General features: G+C 39.2%; 1 protein-coding gene across 3 annotated transcripts in view; it reads left to right on the top strand.

Moving 5' to 3' along the window:
* The window catches only part of mark4a (MAP/microtubule affinity-regulating kinase 4a), a 47,251-nt gene extending 23,131 nt beyond the window's left edge, over positions 1 to 24,120 (top strand). Inside the window, exons 9-18 of one of the 3 annotated variants that reach the window (XM_088321088.1) lie at positions 2,055 to 2,174; positions 2,257 to 2,356; positions 3,609 to 3,718; positions 5,796 to 5,985; positions 7,101 to 7,312; positions 9,055 to 9,158; positions 10,352 to 10,633; positions 13,686 to 13,768; positions 17,009 to 17,057; positions 19,081 to 24,120. In XM_088321088.1, coding sequence (XP_088177214.1) covers positions 2,055 to 2,174; positions 2,257 to 2,356; positions 3,609 to 3,718; positions 5,796 to 5,985; positions 7,101 to 7,312; positions 9,055 to 9,158; positions 10,352 to 10,633; positions 13,686 to 13,768; positions 17,009 to 17,057; positions 19,081 to 19,444 — 1,614 coding nt within the window. In that variant the 3' untranslated portion in view covers positions 19,445 to 24,120. The remainder of the gene's footprint in view (positions 1 to 2,054; positions 2,175 to 2,256; positions 2,357 to 3,608; positions 3,719 to 5,795; positions 5,986 to 7,100; positions 7,313 to 9,054; positions 9,159 to 10,351; positions 10,634 to 13,685; positions 13,769 to 17,008; positions 17,058 to 19,080) is intronic. The other 2 variants (XM_088321087.1, XM_088321086.1) reach the window with 2 other exon arrangements.
* The last annotated feature ends 1,076 nt before the right edge of the window (positions 24,121 to 25,196 follow it).

The following is a 25,196-nucleotide window of genomic DNA, read 5'->3' as shown; positions in this document are numbered from 1 at the left end:
GCCAATACTCTCCTTTTTTAAGTATTGGTACTTGTAAGCAGTGGTCCCTAAACATCGGAACGGATATCAGGGACCCACTCGGGTGGTGCGGAAACACAGATAGTGTTGTGAGGGGTCTTCATTCAGACAGGGTTTGGTACACTGGAAGTCAGAACGCGAGGCAACAGTTGTGGTCCAAGTTATTGGTGTTCCAGGATACTCAATCAGCGAAGGTGACAGTCCAAAAGTTTGTAATGTTGTTCTCGTGTTCCGTAAGGGCAGGCAAGGGTTCGGTACAGTGGATTAACAAAGGGCGGAGACAAGAGGGCATGAGACGTGACAAGGAAGGCAACCAACTAGCACAGAGACAAGGGGACAGTGGGTTTTAATAGTGATGCTGTAGACTAGATAAGATAGGAGGGAAATAGTGACAAGTGACCACAGCTTTGAGCAGTACATTTGAACCCAAAAAATATTGACCAAATAATAGTATTTTTAGGTTATCAGGGATTGTGAATTTATGTCTTTGTCTTGTTAATTGGAAATGTTTTAGAGTACTTTTTTTAAAAAAACAGATTGTGTCAGGAACTCTCTTGGGATGGTGCGGAAGCACAGTGCAGAAGCACAGATTAGTACAATCAAACAGTTTCCCTAAGTTGTATTATTAGGTGTATCAGGGCAGTGTTAGTCACAAGGAAAGGCGAGCAGTGAGGCAACAGTGTCCATAGCACGCGGGCCAAGAACTGTTACCAAATAGACCGGCTTGTTCAAAGTTTAAGCAGCAAATTCGACAGTCCGAAAGTTAATTGGGCAGTATTTGAAGTCCGGGAGTTGAGGCAGGAGTTGGTATACTGGGTGCTTGTAACGTGAATAAAAAGGCAATTACCTACCAACGAACCAAAGGGGCTGAGTACTAATAAAGGAAAAAGGACGAGTCATGATAGGGGGGAAAACCGCAAGCAATACCTGGAAGGAAGAAAATGTAACCCGGGGGTGACCAAATATGGTAAGGTTGAACAAGAAATAAGAGAGAGAGAACACAGAGAAATATAACTCAGGGCGCAGTATCATGACAGATTAACAAAAGAAACAACATAGGAATGGAATAATATAATTAATTCATTCTGTGCCATAAAATATAAATACGTTTTCAAAGGCATTGTCCCCGAGTGTCAAAACGTAAAAATGTGTTGTTGATTTATTTAAAACTATTATAAATGATTTGGCAGAGCTCATCAGTAAGCCTCTGGGAATGATTTCAGTATGAAAACTCACCGTTAAAAGGCATTGTCCAGAAATTGAGGAAGCCCCCTCTCTCTAATTTTACTTCCCGAGTGTGTATTCGGCCGCCAAGTCGGCCTAGTGAAGCAGTCTGGTGAGAAAATAGAATATTACGGACAGACAGACGCTTCAACAGAGCTTTATTTTTTTTATTTTTTTATTTTTTTTTAAATGTTGATAAAGTCCCTTGGTCATCATCAGGGCAGGAATGCGATCGCCATTGTGGCCAAAATTGTTTAATCACATCACAGGAAACATTGGGCGCTGAAAAGATCTTGCAAAGTTCATGCATCATTCATGCACAAGTTTAGTGTTCTTGCAATAAAAGGTTATTTTGCAAGCAAAATACCCTTGAGTTTATGGGAACTAATGTTTAAATATTGTATTTTTGGAAACAAGTATTTTCAAGAAACTTAGGAATGTTCAACATTTGTTTACTAAACAATGGTAAAAGCTTGAAAAATCCCCTTTTTCTAATAAAGAATGAGTGTTCAAGCTCACCTTTGTTATGTGCTATGCCTATATAGCAAAATGATTACATTTTAAGTAGGCCTTCAAAAAATAGTTAAAAGGCAAAAATGGTCTAGCACCCACACTTCATCTGGCGTTAAATGAGTTAATTTTGGCAATCTTTCCATTTCGAATATTTACTAAATTATCAAATTCAACAACCAAAGGAATCTCAAAACTTGTTTTTATATAGAAATAATATAAACGTGATGAGTCCGTCCTCGGATTATCCCATCATGTGTTGAAAAGAAAGCCTAACCCTTTGTGTGTTGTGTCACCAACAGGAGCTGAGGGAGCGTGTGCTGAGAGGAAAGTACCGTGTTCCCTTTTACATGTCCACAGACTGTGAAGGGATCCTCCGTCGATTCCTGGTGCTCAATCCCGCCAAACGCTGCACCCTCGATGTAAGTAGTCCCCACCAAAAATGTCCGGTTTGCCTCAAGAGCCGTCAAACAAAATGGACTTTCGCTTTTTATCTCTCCACAGCAAGTCATGAAGGACAAATGGATAAATTCAGGGTATGAGAATGAGGACCTAAAGCCACATATAGAACCAGTGGAAGACTACAGCGATCCGGCTCGTATCGGTGAGTCAGTTAGATGGGTGTCAGTTTAGTGTAGCACCTATGCTGTTAGGCAGAGGGAAGAAACACTACGGGATTAGTTCTAGGTTTAATGAACGTTCAAATTAATTTAAAGAAAAGCTGGCAATTGAATGAACAAGACAATAGACAAACTTTAACATAAATTATAGTAAAACAGCGCTATAATTTGGTTTAAGATGTTGGACGAGAAATCCTAAATTTGGTTAATATCGGTTTACTAACCCTGTTTTATTTCTATTTTACTTTAATGACTGGTCATCTACTTGAAGTTTCAGTTGATGAACCTATTATAAATCACAAAATGTATTTTGATGTGCACCAATAAGATTTTAGAATCAACCTTCATCTGTTTTTGTGTCAGAATTCAAAGTCACACAATAATGCTTTCGATTCAAATGAATGACGAGATCATCATCAAATAATCAAAGGAAACACTATTTCAATGTTCTCCAACTCTGTTAATTCTAAATCCATAGGTAGGTGCTAGGAGCAAACATTGATTCTCTAAGTTCAGCAATTAACAATCAAGAGCAATGAAATAATCAAATTCCTACCGCGACCTTGATGTGAGGCTCTCTGTTGAATCAGATCTTTGTTGGATTCCTGATCTGGGTAGCTCGCCACTCATCTAGATCGGGTTGTTGATCCTTTGTGAATCACACCGTCACATGGTGGACTCAAAACGAAGAAAAGATGAGATTTGCTTTTCTAAGCAATGTCTTGCTAACGATTGCTATTGATAATCGCACGTGTGCTGTCTACACTGGCCCGTGTGTTCTTCCCGCAGCTAGCAATGACAAAAGACAGGCATAATCCAATTCTTACCGCGACCTTGATGTGAAGCTCTGTGATGAATCAGATCCTTGTTGGATTCCTGGTCTGGGTAGCTCGCCACTCATCTAGATCGGGTTTTTGATTCTTTGTGAATCACACCGTCACAGGGTGGACTCAAAACGAAGAAAAGATGAGATTTGGTTTTCCAAGCAATGTCTTGCTAACGATTGCTATTGATAATCGCAATAAATTATTCCATTACATAATTTAGTTGTATGATCAAATATTTAGTACATTGTGTTTACTATCAAATGTAAATATTTTATTTAAAGGTTGAATTATTCTTTGTTTTGTTTTTTTATTATTAACACGCTTTGTAACGGGGGTTCTACCAGCTTTTAGACCCAATGCAATCTTGTCGGGACAATTGATATCACCTTTTCCTATTTTCACGTTACAGAGGTGATGGTCGGCATGGGTTTCACCCCCGAAGAAATCAAGGACTCTCTGCTCAATCAGAAATACAACGAGGTCACTGCTACCTACTTACTCCTGGGCCGCAAAGGCGATGTGAGTTGTATACATACTCTTTACTCATCATATTTGTAGTAAGTATTAGAGGTGATGATTGATTTGAATAAATAATTGAGTATTTACTCAATCTAAAGAGGGGACTTGAATATTTCTATTTCGCTTTTCCTACCTGTTTTGAGAACCACCTAACAAATGTCGTAATCGTTCACTGATTTAAAGGTTGCTAAAGGTTGAGACCTTGTACTTTTTTAGCACTTCACATTATATTAATTGATGGACACAGAAGTACACAATCAAGTGTGTTTCATGTGCACGTTAAATGCTATTCTACAAGCGAAATATATGAGAACACGACTTTAAGAACTAAGGCTATGGATTAAAGGGAATGAAATCCAGATAAAAGTGGGGACAAAAGAAGAGACAAACAAGAAATGTACCTGGATCTAAAGTATTTAGAAATTTTGTGAGTCCGGGTGACATTAACCAGACAATTCAAAACTCATAAAACCCAACTAACTTTAAGAGCAACAAAACTTTCTGAACCCAAGCTTTTTTTTTTAAAAAAAGCCACGAGAGACTAGAGTGATCACTTAAACACAATTTGCACCAATTTCATATCACTTCATAGTTGCAACACATGCCTTCGAAAGTGGAAGACTGATCTGGTTCGGTCGTCAGCTCCAGGAAAGCTTGTGGAGGTTTAGCTTGTAAAAACGCAGTTCGGCAAAGGTATCATTCTTGGAGATGAACAAACCCCCATGGCCCTTTAGTTGCAAGTTGCTTTTTTGAAGTCCACTGGTTTGCTGCAAAGATGGATATAATGTGCGTAATGTGTTAGTTGACTCCTGGAAGCAACCTGACTTGGCTTTCAGCCTGGCAGCTTGGTAGAAGTGTTTAGACGTTTTAACCTATCGCTTCTGTGATGGCGGCACTTGGGAAAGCGCGAGAAGCATTTTGTTCTCGGAAAAAGCAGCAAAAAAGGGAGCACGGATGAACATGACCGTAGTCGCGACAGACGAAAAGACAAAACGCCTTGGTGGGTAGAGACTGAGACTTGCCACCTACAGTAGGGACTTGCCGACACATCAACCCCCAACCTTATGTTCTAAAAAAGGTGCGTGACAGACAATTATTATTCTTTGGCTATGTCTTAAAAGGAGGGGTTAGCACATTGGCTTAACAAGCAAAGGGTCCCGGTTTGAGAGAGGGTGGAAACATTTGTTGACCTTGAGAGGGATGGGCGTCACCAGGCTGTACTTGCCCAAGAAACACCACAGGATATGGTGCCCCTACGACCCTAGTGATTAAAAGACCCAACCAATCAACCAATCAACCAACCAACCAACCAACCAGTATGCCTAAACTTCATCCCTCTTTGGCAACAGTGTTAAGATTCTGGAGAATGTTTACACCAGTGGTGTCTAGAATACAATCTCCACTTGAATGTGGAGAAGACCGAGGAGACCCCAAGCTCTCATCTCCCAGCCTCTTCAAGCTACTGCTATCAGGGAAAAGATTGTAGTCTCTCCAAGCCAGAACCAGCAGGCTCAATGACAGCTTTTTCCACTGCATTTTCCATTGTCAGGACTATTAACTCTGCTTTTGGCCAAATCAATGCAAAACTGCACTATTTCGATTCTGGCTTATACTCTGCACTTTTTTCCTTCTAAACTTTATATATTTTCATATTTTGTATGCTTACTTTTTCATCTAGTTGTTATTTGTACTTGTGTCTTTTTTATTGCAAGTCACTGGCAACATCGGGCGCCAAGAATTTCCTGCAAAGTTCATGCAACGTTCATACATAAGTTTAGTGTTCTTGCAAAAGAAACGTTATTTTGCAAGCTAAGTGCCCTTGTGTTTATGGTAAAATAAGCACGAAGGTGAAGGTTCTGCTTGAAAAGCATGCTTTCACAATAGCGGTTTTTCTCAGAAGTTTTAATTGACACCAGTATTTAAAAAAACTTTACTAAACAATGTTAAAGCTAGAAACAGCCTTTTTTTCCTAATGAAAGACGAGAGTTCAAACTTTCGTTTGATACCTCCCTTCAAAATCCCTAGAGAGCATCACCTCATGCTACAATGTCATTCTCTCCTTGGCGGTTTCTTGTAGGAGGGTAGCGAGGCCCGCTCAGGCAGTACCTTGTCCTTGGCAAGGGCGCGACCCGGCCCCATCACCAACGGAACCAACAAGCATTCTTCGACGGGTGCAGGTTCCTCTTCCTCCTCCACCTCCTCCTCACACAGTAAGACACAGCGCAGTGCCTCCACTTACCACAGGCAGCGGCGACACAGTGACTTCTGTGAGTATTTACTCTTAATTTATATGTTCGTTTATGAAAAAAACTTAACCTATGGATATGCGTTACACATGAGATTGTACGGTAGTACATTACTGCATCTGTGCCACAGTTGAAAAATATCAATGACCACAATCCCAAAACATTAGTGGCCAAAAGAATCAAACCCAGGCTGCAGCAGGAAGAGCACGGAATCTTAACCACTAGGTCACAGGTGCTAAACATGCAGCCCGCGGTCCAGATCACTCCCACAAAGGGGTTTTATCCGGCAGACAACACCCAGAGAAACACAAGAGAAAAATGAGTTACACTTTGAAATATGTCCTCTTGATGTTGGCAAAGCTTTTCTCTCTTTCTTTCTCTTTCTCTCATTCATACAAGCTTTGTTTAACAAAATAAATAATAAAATGTTTAAATGTTTTTTTTTTACATGAAAATAGATTAATTTGATTTATCTCGTTTTTATTATCATTTACTGTTGTGTGTTTCTTTTTAATGGTCTTTTATCTTTTTGGTTGTTTTTTTAACACTGATTTGTTGTTGCCATTTCTTTTATTGTTGTGTATAAAAAACATGAAAACTACAAACCATTGGAAGAATAAAAAATAAACAATGAGCAACAACAACAACTTTTACATACATGCATACCTGTCAACTTATAAGTTTCCTTGTATTTTATACATTTTTTATCATTTTAAATTGTGTACACTGTATAACAAGTTTTATACCAAAAATAGACATCTGGCCGATCTCATCTTGTCCATTTCGGCTCTAATCTGGATCGTCTCAGTCACTGGTGGCACGTTGTCATCGTAGATTGCTAATATTGTCACGCTACACAAGCTAAAATTGTTTACACAAATTAACTGTTTTTAATTCTAGAAGGTCTGCCTTGCTGTGATTAAATAGGTGCCGCATACTATTGCTTAATAAGGGGAATTGCAATCATTAATAAGGACAGCAATTGGCTGAGTTTGACAGGTATGCAGAAGGCTCCCAGCCAAGCCGACTCGCTAGCAATTAGGCCCCCTTCTATAAGCCGCCTGGGGCTGTTGATGCAGAATACTCCTTATATGAATCTCCTGTTTGTGTTTGCGCTGCTGTCCTCCACAACAAAGGCGGGCCGTCCATGCCCGTCATGCACCCCAAACGAAGCCCGACCAGCACGGGCGAGAGGGAACTACGGGAAGGCCGAATGCCGTCGCGTAAAGCTAGCTGCAGCGTGATGGGAAGCCACAGCCTTCCTCCTTCCAGTCCGATGGTGAGCAGCGCTAACAACCCCAACAAGTCCGAGATACCAGACCGACGTAAAGACATGACCGCTACCACCGTGAGTATTTCCTACTCCGTAAACAAAGCTTTTGGATATTATTCTAATGTGTTTTCAGGCGATAGAGTATACTGGACTATGTAGTAAACCTACCGAAATAGTCTTTTTGTGAAAAAGTTTCACATATAAACATTGTTGGGCATGTTACTTTTAATAAGGTAAATAGTAACGAGTTACCTCGTTAAAAAGTAATTGCGTTATCCCCTAGATTATTGACTCTCAAAAGTAGTGCGCTACTCTGAAAGAAACTGTTGAGTTACAAATTACTGTATTTTTAATTACATTGACTAACCCGCTAAAACTGCTTTAAAACAACAACATAATAAAAGAACTGGAAGAAAATGTGTGTACGCCAACCTTATTTCTTGGCTTGTGCAATTTTAAAAGCTTGCAAACTAACACTACCGAGACACTACATATCCAATTTGTCTTCAAACACTATGGAATGCTCTTCCCCCTGAGATTCGATCTGCAACCTCAGTGGAAATGTTTAAATCTAAGCTTAAAACACACTTCTACTCTATAGCATATAAATAATCTATATTTTATGTTGATAATATGTGTATTACTTGCCCTCATTTAGGTTTTAGATGAGGGGATGGTGTCATAATAGTCTGTAATAATAGTTTGCAATAGTCTTTGATCTGTGCAGCCCTTTGAGACTCTATGTGATTAAGGACTATACAAATAAACATGACTTGACTTGAATATTCAAGACATTTTTGCTCCTGGCATGTTGTATTGAAAAAATAATTTTACAAAAAAGACCAAAATTCAGCACACTTTTACAATACATTCTGTTCTCCTGTTAGCCCCATTGACTTAGTTGTTCCTGTATAAGCCAAGTACCCTCCCACGCGTTGCCACCATTCACTATTGATGACACACAACTAATTGGGTGCATATAAACTGACCCCCGGATTTCAGTATTTCATTTTATAGTGGTAAATGTGACCGAAATGTGTGTATATACCAGGGGTCACAAACCTTTTTGATCCAAAATGCCATCATTGCAAAATATTTGTATTTTTATTTTTGAGAGTGAGCCATACCATATATTGTAAGACAAAATTCCGCAAAACTGCCCAGCCGATCTCCAGACAAAAGCTAATTTTTCAGCGCATCGTATTTCACTGTGTGACGTTAGGTGATTTGATACAATTCATGAAATAAGAATAACGCCAGAGCCTGTATCCCAGACCAACAAATATACCACTTTAAACTTGTCTTCCTCCCCCACAGTTACTTAAGATAGTTGAAGCTCATTTGACCACAATTTTTATGGTAAATAATGCTTTCAAAACAAGGTGCAAGCAGAGTCCTTTTGTAAAAATGTCACCAAAAACTGGAAACATAAAGTTCACGGCTGTATTTCAGCTCAGAGGGCGTGTGTGAGTGAATCAGGCTATGTGTGCACTGTGCAGAATAGAATGGAATACAATTGTCCTTACTTTCATTTATAACAGTGTGAACATTGATTTCAACAAGATGAGACATGGCACTCCAGGACACATAATAAATACTTAAAACAGGAAAATCAGAGGAGCTGAGTTACCTGTTGTTTGCAAGATTTATTATAGCACAATAAGGGTAATTGCAAACCTTAATAAGAGGAAGATTTTGGCTTAGCTTGACAAGTAATTTTATGTTTAAGGTTTTTGCTCACAAGAACTAAAACAATTGCAATTCATTTACATCACCTGACAAATATTTGCTTTCCACCTCACCTTTTCCCTCAAAAGAATAACATCCCTGGGAGCGCGATGACACGCCGGAATACGTACGTGTGCACGGATCGCTCGGGGGCTGACAGGCACTCTCTCCTGCAGAATGGCAAAGACAACAGGTACGACCTCATGTATTTTTTTAAATGTTAGTGAGGGAATTGTCTTTATTGTTGTGATAAAAATGTGCTAAATAGTTTGCGAATAGATTAAACATGGAAATCAAGGATAAACACTTAATAAAGACTAAAAAGACACACTTAAGAATGTCAATATATGTTATGTTAATATTTAAAAGGTACTGCCTGGAGACTGGCCTAAGTTGTAATAATAGCGCAATTGAAAATAGAGCGTTTCTACAATAGTTCAATGAAAAGTAGTGGAATACCATATAGCAGCAACAAAAATTCACAAATTAGTCAACAATATAAGTACGCGTTTTTCAGTGCAACTGACAAGATGTGTATTTTTCAGTTTTGTGTGCTTGTTGAGAATGGTGATGGCCCCATTGGAGAAACTGTCTTGGTGCCTGTTAGTCCTTGTTTTAAGGAACCTATAGAGCCAAGATGTCAAATAGGTAGTTTGCCAGTATGGGAAGAGTCCTTGATAATGTTGATGGCTCTGCCTCGGCATTGGCAATGTCCTCTAGACGGGGTAGAAAGCAGCCAATGATTTTCTTGGCTGTGTTGATTACCCTTTGTGTGTTTTTTCTGTCCTCTGCCATGCTCAAGGCCGTATGCCGTAATTCTCGAGTTATTATTTGCAGTGTGGTGTTAATTCTATGATCCATTTTTAAATTGGGTTTCACTTTTAGTCATATATCAGTTAAACACGGGGTGCCACTATAGATAAACCAACTCTCAACTTGGTGGATTGGTTAGCACGTACACCTCAGAGTTTTATGAGAGAAAATTAAAATTGAAAGAGATTTGTAGATTCATCAACCTGTTTGTTTGTGTACAAACTAGGTGGGTGTGATGGTGGATCCCTTTACCACTAGGGTCATAGGGCCACCATTTCCTGTGGTGTGTCTTGGGCAAGTACAGCCTGGTGACTTCCATCCCAGACCAACACATTTTTTCACCTGCTCTCGAACCAGGGACCATACACATGTTCGGTGAATCTGCTAACCACTGCACTACGGAAACACCTAAACCGAAACAATATTGATGCACAGGTAGAAAAGGGGTGGGGCGACTGTTTAGCCAATCAGAATTTAGAACACAAAGTATTATGACGAACCGCAAAGTATAGAAACTGCGATACAGGGAGGGATTATTCTACCATATTTTTTTCATTGTTACTGTTTTTTTAGCTCGCTGGGCCACCGCATGCCCACAGCTTCCCCCTCCACACTAAGCATTTCCGGGGCGGGAGCAGCATCTTCTTCTTCTTCGGACCGATGCCGCCTGACCAGAGGTTCCACCATACGCAGCACCTTTCATGGGGGCCAGCTGAGGGACCGGGGCCCTCCCATTTACTCGGCCCCACCAACTTCACCCACCCTGTCCCACCATGACGCCAGCCCTTTGCCTCATGCTAGAACCAGGGCCACCTCAAACCTCTTCACCAAGCTGACCTCCAAACTCACACGCAGGTAACTACAAACATACTTATCAGCAAGTTTCTCTATTTAGGAACATCAATTCTGAGGACCATTTATAGCCTCATATTTTAACTGTTTGTATTTAAAAGTTTGGTTTATACTGTAACCTGAGGGGCCTTATATAGCGCAGAATTCGGTATTTAGTCTTGTGGTATATGAAGTTTACGGTATACTACGGTATCCGTGCAATGATTGATTAATCGATAAACACAGCTGACCAAAATCGCTAAATATTGTATGCAAAGGGATTCAAACACGAGTCGTGGCGATAAGAGCGCTGACACTTGGTCCCTAGACCAACAGTGGTACATATGACATGAAAAAGGCTTTAGACTTTATTTTATTATCACAGTTTTCATGGTGCCAGAAACAAATGTTAAAGAATGGAGAAAACAGAAAGTCTTTAAACAAAATACTATGCAAACTCTTTCAAGTATGTATAGATATTAAACAGCAACATTATTGATGCACAGGAGAAGTGGAGAGACATTTAAGAATACATAACAAAATACACTTTGCAAATTAGTGGCATAAAAATAGTGTGATAATGAGATCAAATGTAATGCCTTTTTGTATGTCATCTGTACTACTTTGTCACTCCTGGCAATGTATTTCCACCGTAGTGTCATTGATTTGACACAGAGTTTAATTACCAAAGAAGGGGGACATGTTATTGAGGCTTTAATGTTCTTCTCTCGACAGTGAAAACTGCAACAATACCATACAGTGCATAAAGACGTTCGGGAAAATAAAGTACACAAACTTTATATCTCTTTAAACTAATACGTACATAGACATCTACTAAATGTTTTGAGCAACTTACAACATTGTCTTGGTAATCGTTCAACGTGGATGAGAAGGATTTAACATGCCCTGATCAAGTCAGCCATAGCGTAAGTCTTCTGTTTATTACGAGAGCTGCGGAACTAGAAGTAACACAGGAAACCCGAAAGTAATATAAATTTGCTATATTTTCTAAGTACTAACTCAAATAAAACTTCTTAATTTACTTAAACCGTTTATCAAAGAAAAACAATTGCCTTGTGGGTTGCAACAACATTTATGTTGTGGTTTAACTGTTAATTCAAGTGCACTTGTAGCCCCAGATTATCCCACCGTCCCTTATCCCATTCATTATAATCTCAGATGACTAATCTAATCAAACCACATCTTTATCCTCACCTCTCAATTCCTGTGCCACACTCTCTTCGACCACTTGCTTTTCTGAAATTCATTTACAGTGGTGCCTCTTTATGTAAGCTCCTCTAAACACGAACATTTCGGTATACAAAAACTTCGGTAAAATCTACCTTGATATACGAAGGAGAATCCAGTTCACAAGCTGTCGCAGGGGCTACCACTTGAAAACGTCTTCTGCTCGTGACCGCCGACCACCATTACTAGCCCGTCTAGTTTGTGCATGCAAACTATACAGGCAAAAGAAATTGTGCTATGAAATAATTTTTATGTACGTTAATTTAAAGTTACAGTAACTGTAATTTTATGTGTACAGTAAGTGCAAGTCTCTCGAACTCACACCTGCCAACCTGCGCCCGGCCTATGTATTAATGGTTGCAAATCTTTTTTATTTATTATTTCAAGTGATAACAAACCTAACATAACCAATGCAGCACCTATTTACTCACAGCAAGACAGGCTATGTACAACAGTGGGACAATATTAGCAGTCTAGGATGACCTTGTCGTCTGCTACCAGTGACAGAGACGGTCCGGATTAGATTAGATCCGAAATGGGCAGGACGAGATCTGTCTTCTTTTTTTAAATTATTCATAAAAATTGTTAGCAGGCGTACACAATGTATAATGAACAAAAAATGTAAGAAATACGGGGGAAATGTATGCGATGACTGGTATCTACTCCTCCTTGCAACCATCCTCTTTCTTTCACACGACATCCGTTTCGAAGCTCATATTAAACTCGCATTTTATTTTGTTAATATCTTCTTATCACTGTAATTATTATGTTTAATGAGTGTCTGAAATAACGTCTGCCTGGACGCCCGGTCCGTGCATTTTTTACGTCGGGCTTACAACTTACAAAACATCTCCGCACGGGTGGCCGACAACTTTTTCAAGAAAAACAAACAACAACAAAAAAAACGAAAGATTTTTTTTTCAAATCCAACGTTCGTTTTATTCTGATATCAAAATCTTTGTTCGGTTTGGAAATTTTGGTTCGTTTGGAAATTTGCATACTCGGCAGCCAATCAGAAGCCTGCATCGAATAACTTAGTGCATCCGGACTTTCCCAAGCGTTATAAGGTCGTGCATTTGCATATCGTTTTCCAAAGTAGACGGACAGGCAACACAAGAAAAATTGATAAGTAGTTAAGAATCAAGCCAAAACCTCAGCCCCAGAGAAAAATTCAAAAGAAGCTAACAAAATTTATGACGGTAAAAAACGTTTACGTACATTAAAAGCATAGTGGAAAAAGGAGTTCACGTGGCTTGTACCAGACGACGCAACGCAAACATTGCATGAATGAAGATGAGTAAATACAGGTACATAGTGATGGCAGATGGAAAACAGCAATGTCATATACTTGCAATGACTGTTATAAGTAGATTTATAATAAAATTAGTTTTAAAGTGTTGTTCTGTTATATATTCTGATTATCAATCCTTAATACTTTGCAACAATGGTTTTTTTTTTGCGATGAGTCGTCAAGTTGTGAAAAATGGGTGTCAGGTAACTTTTTGTCATTAGATTCAGACACTGGTTTAATTGCTATTTGAATATGTTTTTAGAGATCAGTAAAATGCGTTTTATAACTATTTAGGGTGAACTTAAATGCATCGTTTTCAATCGTTTCATATGAGGAAAATTAACACGTTACATGAGCAATTGGAGTTACGAACACGATCCTGGAACAAATTAAGCCAGTAAGAAGAGTTCCCACTGTATTTCACTTGTAAGTGTCAAATCCCCCGTTTTTTTCCCTCCTCTCACCGCTCTTCCCTTATATTCTATCTTATCCGTTGTTTCATATTTTTTAATTCTTATTCTACTGTCACGACATCAGGGTCAACCTTGACCCATCCAAGCGCCAGGGCTCAAACAAATCCGTGTCGGGTTGCACTCTTCCACAAGGATCAAAAACCGTTCGTAAGTTCCTGGTTGCCTTGCGTATTTGCATATTTCTTGTCTGCCTGCACTCCGCCATTGTCTACTTGGGAGTAACGTCACTGCCAATGCCTCTATGACTTTTCTGTATGGCTCATGTGATAAATTATTGCTACCTGCATGTTTTTATTCTTTTTTTTTATTTCCTTTTTTCTTCAAACAGCTGGTTTTAAGCATGCCTTTTTTTAAATTGTATTTTGTTGTTTTGTAGGTGAATGTGTTTAAACAGTGGAGACAATGTGATGCTTGCTTCATCCTACTCTGGTTAAATTGAACACATAATCACAATATTCAAAACTTGTAAATAAGTGATTTCAATAGAAAAAAACTTGATTAGAGAAGAGGGAATTTAGCTAAAAGTCAGACATACTAGTTTACTGTGTATCTAATTGCTGTGCAATTTATGAAATTGGGAACAGCCAGAAGTCACAACAGCACCATCTGCTGGGTTAAACCCGTCCATTTCACTTTTTATACACAGTTTTAATACAACAAACCATTAACGGTTGGGGAAAAACCTTTTGTAAAACATATATAATAGGTATTTTCAATATTTGACTTTTGATTTATCTATTCATTTATGTATTTGGTACGTATACATTTATGTATCCTAGTGAAAATCGATACCAAATGTTCAGTCATTTCAGTTGATCAATATAGATACCAAGTACCGATATTATCCTTATATGAAACTGTCTACCCTCTGCAAAAAAACAAAAAAACAAAACAAAACAAAACAAAAAAACCTATTTTGATGAGTTTAAAGTTTAGTCGAAACTCAAAGTAAGGAGAGAAGACATCAATGGATTTTGGACTTGCAAGGAGAACATGGGAGCCCAAACTTCCAATAAGAAATTCCAACCGAAGACCCTCCTTTTTTTAAATCAAATCTCTTACATTACACTATTAGATCTACCCAAAAAAAGTGTGGAAATCAAAGAACAGCAACATGGTTGGCCAATAGTGGAAATTTATGTAACAGTTCATAATAGTCAAAGCAATGAACAACAGTGTCCAATAATAGTCAAAATAAAGAACTGGAATCCAATGCAATCTCCTTTACAGGTGTCTAAAATAACAGAATACACTTATAACCTTTGGAAGACAATCCGATTAATTTCTTGACAATTAAATGTTGTATGGATCACCTCTGTTCTAAACAAAGCACTTAGAAATATTATTTTTTACTTTAAGAGTTAGAAAGCATAATCCTCTTGTTTTGTCCTTTTCTTGGCAGCGGCCATTTTGAGAGAGGGTTTCGAGTAATGACGGGAATGACATTGATGTCGCATGGATCACTTGTTTTCTGAAGCAGAGCCACAAACGGTTTTGTGTTACGTCAATGTCCTAATTACTCGACACAAACTATCAAATGGCCGCCAATACAGATAAATAAAAAAAACATCTGTTTTTTTATATATTAACTTATATTCTACTCTTCTCTATTCTATACTGTAAAATGTCCTGTTGGGATTGGAAGAGCATCATCAGTTGAACTGATTTTATACTCCTATTTGCTTTAGAAGAATTTGAAGCCTGTGAGAGCAAATAATGGCCACAAAGACAAATTTTGTGATTCTCCAAGACTGCAGAAAAACATTTTAACATACTAATCGAGGTAAGGCTGTTATTTACGCTGAAGAACCTTTTCTTGCCTTGAAAAAACATTAAATTACAAAATATTGCCTTTTATATCTATTAAATTCCATATTACTTCATTATTGACATGTGCCTTCTTAAAGAAAGTCTTGCCTGTTGACTGACTGCTAATTACTGAAAACTCAACAAAAATACCTGATAGAAATCCCAATTCCCCTAAAATCAGTTCTTCATCAGTAGTTTTGTATGTGTTTTAAGTAAGAGTATTATATCCACCAGCTCGGTGGCCTTGGGGGTATGGCGCCAGCCCCGAGACTGGGAGGTTTTGGTTCAAGCCTCGGCCGAGTCATACCTAAGACTTAAACATTGGTACCCGTTGCCTCCCTGCTTGGCGTTCAGCATTAGGGGTTGGAATTGGGGGGTTTGGTCACCTAATGACTCCCAAGACCTGAGTTGGGTTGAGAGAGGGGGCTGGGAATCCCCTCCTCTGAATCAATCTCCCAAAAAGTCAGAAATGACTCTAGCCACCTCCCACTAGGGGGATATGGCTGTGGTATATATACATATATATATATATATATATCTCATCTCATCTCATTAGCTTCACCGCTTATCCTCAGTAGGGTCGCGGAGGTGCTGGAGCCCATCCCAGCAATCATCGGGCAGTGGGCAGGGGACACCCTTAACTGGTTGCCAGCCAATCGCAGGGCACATAGGGACAGACAACTCACTCGCTCATTCACACCTAGGGACAATTTGGACCGGCCAATTCACCTGAAATGCATGTTTTTGGAATGTGGGAGGAAACCGGAGTGCCCGGAGGAAACCCACGCAAGCACGGGGAGAACATACATATACATATATATATATATATATATATATATATATATATATATATATATATATATATATATATATATATATATATATATATATATATATATATATATATATCCAACAAGCAGGTTCTGTTGTGGCGGGAGAAAAAGAACCCACAAGCTTAGAGACAAAAAGAGAATTTAAACAAGATAGAATTCCAGTTCCTTATTTTGACTATTATTGTACACTGTTGTTTGTTGTTTTTAAGATTACATCATTGTCGCTATAGGCCAATAATCTTGCTGTTGTTTGATTTTTACACCCCGTAGGGCTTATCTATTGTTTTTGTAACTTTGAATATTAAATAGAAGGAGGAGGCTCAGGGAATGGGATTTACTTATCTAAAGGCTTTTCTCCCTGTTTCTTCTTGCAAATTAAAAACCGTTGACGTATACTCTCCTTAATTTGAGTGTCTACTCAAATTTAAACTGAACACCTAATTAGGTGAGTTTAGTGCTATGTAAACAACCTGCATAAGTTATGTGCTCAATGTAGCTGGAGTGTTTTATTATCAATGTGTAAGTAATGGATTGAAACTCATTAATAGTTTACTGTGTGTTTCCATTCTGTGCCTTGTTGTCCTATGAAAAGCTACCGATGCATTTTTTTGGTCCAGGCCAACATGGCCGTAAAATTGTTGAGTAATGCATACAGCCTGCTTGCTTGTTCTGAAGTTCGACCCACCTCAACGTTTTGGCTTATTCAGTTCTCAATTTCCTCTTATGCTGTATCTCTGTCTTCCAGGGTCACAAATGAATCTGAGGGAATCAGGAGATTTGCGGTCACAAGGTAAATGTGTTGGTCACAGACGAAAGTCTTGTGGCCTTATGTTCAAAACAGACCTGGGCACTCCGGTCCTCGAAGGGCCATGTTTTGGAAGTTTATATTCTTTGTAGGGATTTTTCTAGCTTTAATTTTGAAAATCATTAGTATTAAAACAAATTATTCTTTACTGCAATCAGTAAACGAATTTGCCTCTAGGTGTTGCTTGTGGTTCCCCATAAATCCTTTTTTCTCAGAAGGATACTAGAATTTCCAACACTGATAAAAATTTTTTAATTACGTTATTACTTTGAGTTATTTAAGTTCTGATGAGAAATACTAATCCCAAGATAATGGATTCAATGAACCACGCCGATTGAAATAGCACAAACAATTTATTAACACAGAGAATTAATGAAAGGTAGAGGAAAAAAAGGGTAGGGAAGGTGCCGGAGATTATGGGAGTTTTTGACCGCTGAAACTCGAAGTTACTAGCACAAAAAGAAAATTTCCCGCTATAATGCAAGTCGATTTGAGGAGATTCCCTTGTACAGAAAAAAACGCTCATTCCCAAGAACCAGCAAACATGGTGTCAAATCTGAAATTGTCCTCTTACTTGTTGTTGAGGAAAGATTTGGTCTTGTGCTCCGGATGGTAGCAACGAATGGCCCACTTGCTGTACTCAAGACCACAATGCAGGCCTGCACGGCCCCTTGGCGCAACCATCGTGTGAGATCAAGCAAGCAAACAAACAAACAAACAAACCAGCCTGGCAGGTGGAAATAAAGACCGGCTCTCGCTCAGCTAAATCTTTATTTATGGGCTAGTGACGCTCGACCAGATCTTGCTTCTATAGGCATTGTCTTAGATATCTGATACACACAGTATCGATGGTATTTGAAATTGTTAGTAAGCCAAAGAAGTGACAAAATTGCGTAATGTTCTGTACTTGAGAAGGTCCCTCCAATCGACATAATTACGTATGGTGACAACATGATTTTATCAATAAATTGACTTGGATGTTTTAATTACGTTCAAAACTTCATGTTATCAGATTTCATTATGGTACATGGTGAGTTTGTATGTTAGGGAACTGTCCAAAAGGGGATGCCGTCGTTCCATTCATTCCAAGCGAGCCACCCGAAACAAAGCAGATGGCAGTTATTTTTGTGCTGGGCTTATTTGCTCTACATCTTTAACGAAGGAGATAATCAGCTTGTTAGGAAGCTGCCAGGAGTTTGTTAATGGTCCTGGTTATCCGTAATCAATACTATAAATGAGAAGCATACAACTGTATTTAGAGGGGTGTGAGATCTGGCCACCCTTTACCGCTTACCTAATCAAATTGCTCTGGGTGCTTAGCTGGCGTTTGTGGGTGTTTACAGTTAGTTCTGTGGGTTTTTAATATAAAGTGTCTCATAAACTCTGCATAAAAGGACTGGAATGTTTCAGACAGGTTTAGCAAAGGTCCTTATTTCATCTCAGAGCCAAATGTTCTCATTTAAAGACCCATACTGGGCTCGTGAGCCATACTGGGCTCATGAGCCATACGTTTACTTAATAGAGATGGCAAAATGAATCCCCAAAATGCAGTGAAACCCTGCATGGGACTACGCCACCATGTGGACTGAAATATGTTTAAATGCAATAGAATGGTGGGGTGGAAATTCACTATCTGAATACAAACAGTAGCGCAATAAGGGACCCCAAAACACAAAGATTGAAGGGGAATCCATAGCATTTATTTGTAATCTACACTTGAAGCTAGGGAATCATTTCCTAAGTCAGTCACATGGTACACCCGCTTCATAGGGCTTTAAATGTCACCACGTACGTCATAAAATCATCTTGCCGTTCACGAACCACTAATCTACAATACTTGGCGCATGCTTCAGGGATTCGACTTAAGAATCACATCACTAGTTCCCGATCCCTGCCCTAGTGTGTAAATTTCTGTCTGTAGTCTATGGGGGTAACTTTCCAGTTCTGATCTGAACAGCTTCTGAATGTTTCAAACCCCAAATTTCGCCTTTTACCTGAATGTGAACCTAAATTTTGTGTCTCTCTTCCAGTTGCTATCTACCTGGGTATCAAAAAGCGTCCGAGCCCAGGTCCATCGGACGTGGCCGGGATCTAAGAAGTGTGGGACGACGGGACCCTGCGGAGGTGGTTGTGGCCCTGCGGGAGGCGGCCCTCGGCTGTGGCTGCCAGGTGCACCGCGCTGGCCCTTTTCTGCTATCCTGCAGCCACGGGGCCACAGGAACCGCAGGGGCCCGTGTGGCTTTCGAGGCCGAGGTGTGCCATCTCTCTACGGGCGCTTCCGGGATTTCTAACGGGGTGCGCTACACACGACTCTGGGGGGCACCCTTAGCTTTCCGGGACATCGCCACCCAAATATCCAAGGATCTCCAGCTATGAATGGAGGGTGGGCTTGACCATGGGTGCTGGGGGGCTTCAGTGGGTGTTGTAAAACGGTGTTTATGTGTGAAAAAGGGATCAAATACTATTTAAAATTTGCAGCACGGAGACGTGGAACAGAGCTGAAAAAGTTCAAAAGTCCCACATGTCAACACACACACTTGATTCAAAGAAATACACACACTGAGGCAAGTGCCCCTTTCATCCCAAGGTCCTTCCTATGAGAGGTCGTTTGAGAAGTAAATCATGCTCGCTCTTACATATAATATACTCATGCACGACTATGCTTTCATTCTGACACAGTCATACCCATGGACAAAAACTACTCAAAACGCTTATACATGCTACTATACCCTCATACTCACACTACCATACCCTCTTATACATACTACTATACTCTCATATACATAGCAAAGCAGTGGAACGTATCCTTCAAAAATGCTACACTTCTTTTTGCATAGCATTGGTGTGAATGTCAGGTGACCGTAATTTCCTTTAATCTTTGAGGAACGATAACAAGCAAATGCAAAATAGTCTAATACTACGGCCACCACTAATGTCAACAATTGTAAAAGACACATTTGTGTTGCAGTTTGGCACTATTCTCCACAGTATGGTTGCCCTACCGCTGTCGTCTCACATTTTACATGACAAAGCCCTCATTCACATTTCTTTAGGCGCAGAAGTAAATATGCACTCATCTTTGTAATTGCCATCCTGAGTGGTCACATGATCCGAAAACATGGAACCTTGGCAAATTAGGCATTTTTATATAGTAGGCCCTGCGGGAGGCGACCCTAATATGACATCAAAGTTCTCGGCTTATAGAAAAAATATAACCGATAATTAATCACCTGCTGCCACACAAAAATATTCTTCTATGCTTTCACAGACATACTACTATACTCTCATACACATTTAACTAGACTTTCACATATAGTACTTACTCTCACACACTTACTACTATGCTTTCACACACCTAGTACTATACTCTCCGACACTTGCTATTATGCTTTCACACACATTGTACTATACTCTTACACACACAATACTATAATCTCATGCACGCAGTGTACTATGCTGTCACACACATACGAGTATACTTGCACACACACACACACACAACTGTTATACCCCTCTCACACTACTATACTCCCCCACACACCTATTAAAAAATATACACACAATCATTCTCTCTCACACACATTAGTTTTCTTACTCGCACACCATAAACATACTCATCTGTTTGTATGTGTTGTACGATTAAACGTCCTACTGGATTTGTTTCCTGTAGTAGTAGTATGTATGTGTGAGTATAGTAGTATGTGTACAGAGAGTATAGTAGTGTGTGCGACAGCATAGTTGTGTGTGTGTATCAGAATGTAGTAAAACTTGTGAGCGTATAGTCGTGTGTGTATGACAGTATAGTAAAATGTGTGAGAGAGTATAGTAGTGTTGGTAAGATAGTATACCGGCATTGTGTGAGAGTATAATAGTATGTATGAGATTAAATGAGTATGTGTGAGAGTAAAGTAGTATGTATGAAAGAGTATAACAGTATTTGTGCATGTTGTATGACAGTATCTGTATAAGAGTATAGTTGTGCACGTGTGAGAGTGTTTGTATATGTGAGAGCAAGTGAGATTTACTTCTCAAAGAGCCTCTCATAGCCCTCCATCCAGTCACCCTATAAAAGCTTCGCCCTCTTCACTGAGAAATTTCACCCACTGGACCTGGATCTGACTGAATCTAGTTAAATATTTTTTAATACTACTACTCTAGCCATAATTATAATATTCTTTTTTAATTTATTGCTCTGATGGTTGTTTTATTATCTATTCTTTTTACTAGTGCAGATTATTAATTGTGTTTTACTGGCAAGCTATCTCATCCCCCTTTTTGCATATTGATATCAGTACAATGTTTAAAAAGTCCACACACTTCTGGGCATGGGCTTGATTCCGTGCGATTTATGTGCAGTGGTACCTCTAGATACAAGCTTAATTCGTTCCAGGATCGCACTCGTAGCTCGAATTGCTGGTGTAAAGGGTGAATTTTCCCGATAAGAAATGATTAAAAGGAATTTCTCCATTACTGACCTCTCAAAAGCATTCAAATTTAAACCTAAATAGATATAAAACACATCTTCCTGATCACTGAAAGCGCATTCAATTAGTAATGAAACATACAAAAAAATGTAATAGTAAAATAAATAATATGATATTAAGGGAATAAAAAGCGAGTTTATCATACATGCCGTAACAAAGGGGTGCTGCAGGGATTCAGGAGTAACTGTACTTCTGCAGATCGATTATTCAGAAAAGAGTTAATGCCCTAACTCAATCAAGGTGAATACAGTACTTACATTTGTGGTTGGTAATCGAAATTCCAACATATATCTCAATAGTAAATTTTTCTTAGTTTTTGAAGCCATTTTGACAGCCCAACTCTTAAACATTAAATACTTATTAAATCATACGTTAAGAAAATCCGTATAGTTTTAAAAACATTTATAATTGTAATAAATACACCTTTCATCGACAACATTTGGAGTTCTCCAATTTGTTACTGCAGCATAAGCTACGTTGACGTTCATGCTTACATAGTGCATTTGACCAATAAACTGAAAATAGATTCCCATAATCTACAAGTACTACTCTGCAATTCACCAGTAGATCGCGATCTATTTAATGAGCATCTTTGGGGTAAGGCAGTTGTCATCAAAGAGACCTTGCGGACGCCCAGTTGCCACTTTTCCTCGATGTTTTTTTTTAAACGAAAGCAGAAACTTCCTCCTACTTAGCCACCACCTCATTGATCTCTTCTGTAGAAGCCAGCTTCTCTGTTTCGTCCTCCTCTTTGCTGTTTTTTGCAATATAACCTCCCTTGGAAATTAATGCAGCAAAGCTCTTATGATCGGATGGAAATGATCCAAGGGCAGATACATGTCAGATTGACAATCTTTAATAGGATTAAGGGAATAACAAAAGGCGCCTCGAAGAGGAAGATAATATAAAACTAATAACAAAAAACAGTCATACAAAAAGCGAGGCTGGATTAAATGTGGCTCTTTCTACAATGCACAAGGTGTAGATGAGTTTACTTGGACGTTGAAGGGATATGACATCAGCCGATCCGATATTCAAAGGCTGTCAAAACTGTCCTTGTATTCACCAAGTTTGTAATGAGCGCCAGGTGTGCAGAATGAGTCCATCATTCTCTCGATGCCCTTTTTCGGTCGTTTGCGCACAGGGACCTCACAGAAGCACTGCATTATTTTTTTGCGGCTTTGTGATCAGCGCTCGCTGCTTCCCAATTGTACTGCTTGGCTTGATTACTCACACAAACAAAGTGCTCGTGATTTTTCTCAGACACCTTACCATTTCCCTTTCCGGAACACATGACCAAAAGTCCCAAAAGTGATGTTATAAAATTTGAATAAAAGAATAGGATCATAACGAATTTATTGTGGAATATAGATGTAACTAAATCAGGTGCCTGATGGCGGGAGGTGCATGTGCAAACTGGACCGGGTCTGGTGGTAGCGTTAAAAAAAACTTCGTATACCAAAATTCTAGTGTTTATAGATGCTCATATAAAGAGGTACCACTGTACGTTGCTACAAGCAGTGATGACTGCACTGGATTAAGGTCAATGGAAGCCGGGTCAGCCAGTCAGAAGCTGATTAATACTAATGAGTGTGTGACATTTTCAGCTTAACGAAGTGGTGCGTTTTTGGCTTCTTAGCGCAATTCTTGGGGCCGATGAGCAAAAAAAACCTAAAGATCAGCAGGTGGGCTCAATCATTTTTCACAATCTTCGTTTTTAATACCCCGATGTAGTTGAACGATTTTCCCATAGTTATGTTTGATTATACTAATACCCTGGCTATATTTGAATGGGTTATTTCTATTGAATAGGGGTGGGCGATACTGGTATTTTTGGTATCAATCCCACCCGGGTAAATACAGGTTACTATCGCTCGATACTGATCCGATACTGATACTTTTTGCTTGGAAATCTTATGTTACTTCATGACGATGAAAAAAATATCCCCAAAAATTGTTATTGTATAACCACAATCCAACTTTAACAGTACAAAAAATAGATATAACTGTTTATACGACATATGTTTTGTAACAAAAGTCAAGAGAGTCAAACCAAAAAACCAGCATCAGAACGAAAATACCAATATATCGAGGTCAACATCAAAAAACAGCATGGTCTCAGCAACAAAAACACAGTTAATATACTGCATTTTTGGACTATAAGGTCCCTCATTTGCCTGAGTATACGATACATAATGTCCTTTTGAATAAATGTCAGGTATTACTGAATTAAATTTTAAAAATGAATCTTGTATGACAAAGTCCCATTCAAACTGCACTTAAACCAACTGCTACCTTGTCAAGAAATACATGATCTTAAATTTAGCCAGGGTGTGTAAAATCAAAGATTTAACTTAAAATGTATTTTAAAACAGTATTCTTCATAATTAGGCGTGTTTAATGCTTCATTATTAACCAACCTGTCCCGTTGCGTCACCCCCATTACTTCAAATGCATAGCACTGAGACAGAAATTTGGGCTTTAGTGTATTCGTCTAAACCAGGCATGTCAAAAATACGGCCCGCGGGCCGGATCAGGATCGTTGGATGATATAATCTAGCCGGCCATGAATATAATAATAATAATATTATAATAATAATTTCCTTGTATTGTCATTCTGTGTAACAATGTACACAGAACGAAATGTCGATTGCATCTGACCCGATGCAGCCGCAGCCAAGAGAGGGCGCCGCCGACCACTTTTTAAGTCTTAGGAATGACTCGGCCGGGGCGCGAACCCGAACCTCCCAGTCTCAAAGCGGGCGCCTTACCATCTAGGCTACTGAGCTGGTATCCGAGTATGTCGAAAATAAGATGCGGGTCTCTCGGTCATTTCTATCGATAGTTATATATTTTTTTTAATGAATGCAAACAGAAGATTCTCTTTGGCTGCTCGACGGCAGTGTTGAGTTTGAATAGCATGGGGAGTTGGTTCAGGTGTAAATTTGCTTTCCCTCAACTGTTAAAATAAACATGTTAACACATTCATTGCCAACCATGAAAATCATTTTCCCCATTATTTGTGAGAATACATGTGTTTAGAAAAAATCCCTTGTCTTCAATAATTATAATACGTAGGGTAGGTTACTAATGTTGGCTGAATGGTTTAGCACAATTCTGGAAAAACAGCTAAAAATTTGGATTTAACATTCTCTTAGTGATCCGGGCCGCCTGAGAACAGACAGTCGTGATCCGGTCCCAGAGCTTAACTGAATTTGACATGCCTGGTTTAAACCTGGTTCACCCCTATATGAAGTTCGGTTGTCACGGTTTCACTTTTGTCTTGTTAAAACCTGTTTCTTGGCAAGTGTGCCCAAGTCTGTGCCATACAAGGTCACCCACGATCAATACCAAAAAACTGCGGAAAAGCCAAGTAGCAAAACCCATCAGCAGAAAACCACACTACACCCTTTTCTTGTGGCACAGTACATACACCTGTCTTTCAAATACTTGATGACTCTGAGCTGTTGCGTAGAAAAGGGGGGTGCCCTGGAAAGGCGTGATGAAGGCATTATGGACATTTTTTTTCCTGTTCTTCTAAGTCCAGTTGCCTTTAAAGTGATCTACCCCAACGCCTTCACACACTTATATATTTAATGTACAAAACTGAAGAAACAGGAAGAGTCTCGACTGCTTTCTTATCC

This window comes from Urocampus carinirostris, chromosome 17 (genome assembly GCF_059441175.1).
Source record: "Urocampus carinirostris isolate Australia breed hairy pipefish chromosome 17, RoL_Ucar_1.0, whole genome shotgun sequence".
Classification (NCBI taxonomy): domain Eukaryota; kingdom Metazoa; phylum Chordata; class Actinopteri; order Syngnathiformes; family Syngnathidae; genus Urocampus; species Urocampus carinirostris.
The sequence above is the reverse complement of the archived record's forward strand: the minus strand, read 5'-3'. Positions and strand labels throughout refer to the sequence as shown.